General features: G+C 36.5%; 1 protein-coding gene across 1 annotated transcript; it reads left to right on the top strand.

The window, feature by feature from the left end:
- Nucleotides 1-2,332: 2,332 nt before the first annotated feature.
- On the top strand, nt 2,333-3,415 carry LOC127136206 (uncharacterized). Its single transcript, XM_051062797.1, has one exon. It carries the CDS (start codon nt 2,333-2,335, stop codon nt 3,413-3,415), a length of 1,083 nt encoding a protein of 360 aa, XP_050918754.1.
- The last annotated feature ends 4,147 nt before the right edge of the window (nt 3,416-7,562 follow it).

The following is a 7,562-nucleotide window of genomic DNA, read 5'->3' as shown; positions in this document are numbered from 1 at the left end:
TACAAGTACCAAAAATATTGGCCTCTAGGGCTTACACCAACATTAACATCATGGCCAAGATTACAATGTTCCAAGAAAGGTTGCATTTGGATGTTTGAGCACAAAGTTATGGCATGTTGAAGTTGGCATGAAATACTGGTCACATAACTTTGAAAATTTTGAGTTCTTCATGGCTGAAAATGACCTATAATGTCCCAATGAATTCCATGGACTTCCAAGCAGAATTTGACCTTGGTCCTTGAATCAAACTTGTAGATGGCATCACAAATGAAATTGTGCAAAAATAATCTGCTCGATGTGTTGAAAAATCAAGAAGTTATGATCTTTGAAAGTTGGGAAAAAGTCACTTTAAAATAGTTCAATTTTCTATAAGTCCACAAATGACCTATAATGTCTTCAAACTTTTAATGATCGTCCCATCATAATTGGCTCTTGTCATGCAAATAGAAGTTATAGAGGATGTTCATAAGCGTCATATGAAAAAAAGGGCATTCAAAAATGTTGAGAATTGAAGGAGTTGTGATCCTTGGAACTTTGACTTCAAAATATTGACTTTTAGGTCAAACTTCTTGGAACAAGCTTGTGTACTTGGACTTTTCTTGCATTCCAAAGCCCATGGGTGATAATATGAACTCAAAATAAGGTGTCCTTGCTTTCCTCTTGATTAAATTGCTCAAAGCTTGAAGTTTCTTGTTGAAGAAGGCATGGAAATAAACACATGAACCTTTGACTTTCTTTGAGAAGTAAGCAACTAAACTTTGAGATGCTCTTGATTTGAGAAGCCCTAACTTGCACAATAGACTTAAAGGGAAATAGGACATATTTTTGATATTTGATTAGTGGTTAGATAAGTAATTAATCATATAAACACAAAGGTAAAACAAAGAGGTGCTTGATGATCCCTGCAAAAGCAAACCCAAAGTTGGATAAAGGGGAAGGACCAAAATGTGGCCTTGCTTGTATGCAAATGATGCAAACGATATGTGTGATATTAGAGTTAAAAATTGCAGTATGACACCTCGCAGTTGCAAAGTACCCTCAATGGGTAGCTAACATTGGGCCAATACCTAAAAAGGATGGCAAGGTCAGAATGTGTGTGAACTATAGGGATTTGAACAAAGCTAGTCTGAAGGATGATTTCCCTCTTCCGCATATTGACACCTTGGTTGATAGCACAACTAGGTTTACTGTTTTCATTTCATGGATGGGTTTTTAGGTTATAATCAGATCAAGATGGATCCCGATGACATGGAAAAGACCACCTTCATCACACCATGGGGAACTTACTACAACAAGGTTATGCCTTTTGGTCTCAAGAACGCAGGGGCAACCTATCAAAGGGCGATGGTCACCCTATTTCATGACATGATGCATAAGGAGTTTAAGGTCTATATAGACGATATGATTGCCAAATCACAGAGTGAGGAGGATCATTTGGACCATTTTTTCAAACTATTTGAGCACCTTAGAAAGTTTAGATTGCGTCTGAATCCAACTAAGTGTACATTTGGGGTCCGATCGGGGAAGTTACTTAGTTTCATTGTTAGTAAAAAAGGAATTGAAGTAGATCCAGACAAGGTCGGAGCAATACAAGAAATGCCAGTTCCACAAACTAAAAAGCAAGTTAAAGGTTTTCTTGGAAAATTGAACTACATTTCTAGGTATATTTCCAACATGACTGCTACATGTGAGCCTATATTCAAATTGCTCCGAAAGGATCAAGCAATTGAATGGAATTCTGATTGTCAGCAAGCTTTTAAGAAGATTAAAGGTTATCTATAAGAACCTCCTATCTTGATTCCACCCATTCCAGGGAAGCCTCTCTTCATGTATTTGATTATGCTCGAAGAATCCATGGGTTGCGTAGTAGGTTAACATGATGAAACTGGAAAGAAAGAACATGTCATTTACTGATTGAGCAAGAAGTTTACTGATTATGAAAGTAGATATTCACTTTTAGAGAAAACTTGTTATGCTTTAGCATGGGATGCTAGACGTCTTAGGCGGTATATGATTTGTCATATTACTTTGTTAATCTCCAAAACGGATCCAATAAAGTATATTTTTGAGAAGCCTGCTATGACTGGAAGACTTTCCCGTTGGCACATGTTGTTATCTGAATACGACATTCAGTACATAACCCATAAATTTATCAAAGGAAGTTTTTGTCTGACTACCTCCTAATCAGCCTATTGAAGACTATGAGCCATTGAAGTTTGATTTCCCAGATGAAGACATTATATTGGTGAAAGATTGTGAAACTCCAAGTCCAGATGAAGGTCTCGAGCCAGGTTTCAGTTGGAAGATGTTGTTTGATGGTTCCTCTAATTGCATGGGGCATGGTGTGGGAGTTGTGTTGATGAATCCCAATGGTGGGTATACTCCTTTCACGGCAAGATTGTGTTTTGAATATACCAACAACATTGCAGAGTATGAAGCATGTACCTTGGGTATTGAAGCTGCAATTGAAACCCGAATCAAGATCCTTGAAGTGTATGGAGACTCATCCTTGGTGATCTACCAAGTCAAAGGTGAATGGGAAACCTGTGACGAGAAGTTAATCCCATATTGTGCCCATATTGTGGAATTGATAAAGTACTTTGATGAAATCACCTTCCATCATGTTCCGAGAGCAGAAAATCAGAGAGCAAATGCTTTTGATATGTTAGCCTCTATGTTCCAAGTCATATTTATCAATGAGCCACCACTCATCACAATTGAGCGAAAAACTGTGTCATCCTATTGTCTATTGGTTGAAGAAGAAACTGACGAGAAACCGTGGTTCTATGATATCAAGAGCTACTTGCAAAATCAAGAAAACCCAGTGAATGCAACATACCTAGATAAGAACACTATGGGGAGGTTGGTATCCAAATTCTTCCATAGCAACAAGGTGCTATATAAAAGAAACTATGACGTGGTTCTACTCAGATGCATGGACAGACACGAAACATACCTGTTGATCAAAGAGATTCACGAAGGATGGTTTGGAATTCACGCCAATGGACATGCCAAGTCTAGGAAGATCTTGAGAGTTGGTTATTATTGGTTGACCATGGAGTCTAATTGTTTCAACTATGCCAGAAAATGTCACAAATGTCAAATCTATGTTGACAAGGTGCACGTGCCTCTGACACTGTTGAATGTTTTATCATCCCCTTGGCCTTTCTCAACATGGGCCATTGACATGATTGGGGAAATTAAGCCCAAAGCTTCGAATGGTCACTGTTTTATCTTGGTTGCAATTGACTACTTCACCAAATGGGTAAAAGCTGCTTCCTACGCCAACGTGACAAAACAAGTGGTTGCCCACTTCATCAAGAACCATATTATCTGTCGATATGGAGTTCCAAGCAGAATCATCACAGATAATGGGACAAATCTGAAAAATAAAACAATGAAAAGAGTTGTGTGAGACCTTCAAGATTGAACAACACAACTCTTATCCATATCGTCCGAAGATGAATGGAGTTGTTGAAGCCGCAAATAAGAATATCAAGAAAATCTTGCAAAAGATGGTGAAAACTTACAAAGATTGGCATGAAATGTTACCCTTTGCTTTGCATGGATACAGAACCTCAGTTCACACTTCAATAGGGGCAACCCCTTTCTCTCTAGTGTACGGGATGGATGCAGTTCTCCCAATTGAAGTCGAGATACCATCTTTGAGAGTCTTGATGGAGACCAAGCTAGAGGAAGCTGAATAGATCCAGAACATATATGACGAATTGAACCTCATTGATGAGAAGAGAATGACTGTTATGTGCCATGGTCAGTTGTACTAGAAGTGGATCAAGAATGTGTTTGACAAGAAAGTTCATCTTCATGAATTCAAAGAAGGAGATCTCGTACTCAAGAAGATCTTGCTCGTACACAAGGATATGCATGGAAAATGGAGTCCCGACTATGAAGGCCCATATGTTATGAAGAAATCATTCTCTAGAGGTTCCTTGATTCTCAAAACTATGGATGGTGAAGAGCTTGCACACCCTATGAACTCTAATGCAGTCAAAAATATTATGCAAATTCGCTAAGTCGAAAACCTGAAAAGGCGACTTAGGCAAAAAATGGGTATCCTGGTGGATCATAACCTATGAAGGAGATCCAGGAAAAGTTAGGGTTAAAAATAAAAAAATGAAAGCTCGCTAAGTTGAAAACCTAAAAGGGCGGCTTAGGCAAAAAAGAGCATCCCGGTGGATTGAAAACCCGAAAGGACGGTTCAGGCAAAAATTAGGGACAAAAGGCATTTGACTGTATTAAATGGTGTTTACCATTACTAAAGAATCAAAGTTGAAAATCAATCCAGTTGCTCTCGTCATCAGCAAGGTTTTGGGAAAATCTTAGTTATTAGGGATAATAATGGTTATTTGATTCAATGTAAACCTTTCCCTCTTGCCATTTTCAAAATGCAACACTCCATGGAGCTTTTGCCATTTTCAAGCTACCATTCTTGAATAAAAACAGACTTTACCTATCAATTTTGTCTTTTGTACTTCTCTTACCTTTTCTTGTTATGTAAAACATCATTTGTTTGTTAAATAATGATTTTGAAAATGAAAGGGTTTTGAAAAGGAAATGTTTTGAAACACTTTGAAAAACATAATTTTTCTTTGACATATGGAAACATAGAAAGGGAAATCTTTTGTCTCCCCAAGAAGTCTCAAGACTAAAGAAACACTTTTACACTATCATTATAGAAATCCCCATTGAAGTATAAACTGACAAGCACTCTTAGATAAATCCTTTGATTGTGTGCAACTCCCAAGTTTGAGGATCTCCCCGGTGTCCATCTTGTGATACTTATTTGAGTTACTAGTGTTAAGGATGTATTCCCCATTGAGTCTCCATAAAACTCTTTGTCTCTCCAGAGTCAGCATTTGCATATCATGATCATTTACATCATGCTCAATCATGCGTATTTTACATTTAATCTAAATCTTTGTTGTTAGTTATCGTTCTTCTAACTCCAAAAGTCCATCTATCACTGGCACTCTAGTTGAAAATCGAATTGTTGTTGGTACCTCAAAGTTTGGACATGACTAATGTCTTTTTTCCCTAGTAAGTTATTGGTGTCCCCTGTGAAAGTCCAATTGGTTAACCCCAATATTCCCCTTGAAGTCCAGTTGTTGCTGACATTCTATTTTGAAAGTACAATCATTGTTGGCATCATTGTTAAAGTCCAGTTGTTGTTGGCATTTAATCCGTTTGAAGTTGGTCGTGATACCTTTACTTATAGTCTAAGTCCAATTTGATTTGGCACATACAGAAGAGTTTAATTACCCTATATTCTTCCTGATGGTTCTTAAAGGTCATGTTTGAACTCTTCATTGTAAGGAATTTCCAGCGAATTGGACGTTTTATCTTGTTTGAAAACTCCAATGAGGATATTTCTAAGTGTCACCCGGTCATGCCTGAACCTGGTGATCAAACACTTTAAATATTTCCAGTTTATTTGTTTCTTGTTATTCTCAGTGTCATCCGGTCATGCCTGAACCTTGTGATCAATCACTTTGAATATTCCCTAGTTTTTTTCCCCAATACATGTTATCCCTAGCGAGTTGTTGCTCATGGTCATTGATATTATACTTTATCTCCATCATTTCCTACATATAATATTTATCATTCATCATAAATAATAATGCTAGAATTCATTGCATTTTGCATCATATCCCCGGCAGATTAAAAAATATATACCAAAAAGAGAGTTTGTTTGTCCATCGCATATCATGCCATTGCATCTAGGGGAAAATTTTTCGGTTATTTCTATATTTAAATACCTTTCACCCTGATTTCATGAGTATTATCATCACTCATGTCATCTAGCAAAGTTATTTAAATAGGATCAACTGTCACACCCCAAATTTTACCCCTAGATTTCATAATCATTTGCATCATATACATCATTCATGCATAGATAACCTTAAGATCAAGATATGTTTGGTTTTGTTTCATCTGTGAATTGGGGATTCCCTCAAAGAGATCAAAGGATTGATCAGTCAAATTTTTGGATTGATCATCAATAAATCAAGTTCTCATACACTCAATAGATCTCTCTCCATCAACAAATAAGTGTATTGTGGCCTAATCACAAATGCATCAAGCTTCACTTTCATCTGGCTTACCAATTAGGGTTTCTTAGCAACATTCAATTTCATCTGAGACTTTTGATTAATACATCACTCAACACACTAAAGTACATCCTTAGAGCCCATCCATGATGTTCAATTGGCTCAAGAGTTTGAATTCATTGAAGATCAAGAAATTCAAGTTCATCTGATACACACCCAATGCACTACAAAGTCAAACCTTTGACTTTTGAGATTTATGATCAAATATGAACTTCTCAAGTTAAATTTCATGAAGATATGTTTAATTGATGAATTTGATCAATAAAAATCAAGAGAATTAAGGTTACTTGCAAAAAGGGCAATCTTGAAGACATTGAAAATTTCACTAAGTATCCAAATTTCATGTCAAAAGTGGCAAACTTTCCAAAGCCATAACTTCCAATCCAAACAGCCATTTTCTTTGCTCCAAAGCAAAAATGAAAGATCTTATTCCATACCCCAACTTTGTCATAGAGGGTTGATTCCTTAAAAGTGCAATGATTTTGAGTTATGAGGCCATGAAGTTGGTGTCTCAGGTTGAAACACTTGGAAACTTTTCAAGTCAGCTTTGATCCCTAAAAAGTAATAAACTTTGGAGCCACATTTCATTATGATCCGCTTTGATTCAGCAAAAACTCAAAACATTAAAGTTATAGAGCATGTCTTGGGCTTTTCAAAAAGTACAAGTATTTTTTTCCATGCATGAGCTGTGAGTTTTGAAAATGGGAAGTTAGGGTTCCAAACTTGATTTTCAAGTTATGTTCGTGATGAATTCTTGGAGGAAAACCATTTCAATTGTGAAAATCCCTTGATTACATTTGTGTACAAATATCTCCATAATCAGATGCTTACATAAGTCTTTGGTGCAGTACACAAAGAATTGAGCCTTTATCCATTTCATATGCCATTTTGGAAACATTTTGCATAAAGCTTGATATCCATTTGCATAAAGGATCACTTTTCAACAACTCTTGCATTGAGCCTCTAAATTGTTTCCTCTGATCACACTTAACCTATAAAGCTAGAAGCAACCTCCTAGACTTCAGAAAAGCATGTCAAAGATCCTTTATTCACTCCACCTTTTCATCATAAATCCAACATACATTTTTGAGCAAAATGAAACAAACATCCAAACCATCATTCAAATTTAACTAAGATTAATTTCTACAAGTTACTTGAGTCCTTTAGAGCCTCTATAAATAGATGGTCAAACCTCAGAACTCAAGACACCAAGAATTGCATCCAAAACTCTATTGTTGCAATTTCTAAACCTCGAACTTCCAAATTTCATTTCTGTTGAAAACTCTTCAAACGAACCATCCAAACACCTTATAAACATCAAATAGAAGTTGTTCAAACCAATAAAACACAACTGTAACACCCCAAACACTGCGTCCATTTCAACAATTAGTCACTTGCATTTTGATTTGGATATAACAATTCAATCCATTTCAG

The sequence above is a fragment of the Lathyrus oleraceus genome, chromosome 4, assembly GCF_024323335.1.
Source record: "Lathyrus oleraceus cultivar Zhongwan6 chromosome 4, CAAS_Psat_ZW6_1.0, whole genome shotgun sequence".
Classification (NCBI taxonomy): Eukaryota; Viridiplantae; Streptophyta; class Magnoliopsida; order Fabales; family Fabaceae; genus Lathyrus; species Lathyrus oleraceus.
This window is presented reverse-complemented; position numbering and strand designations above follow the sequence as displayed.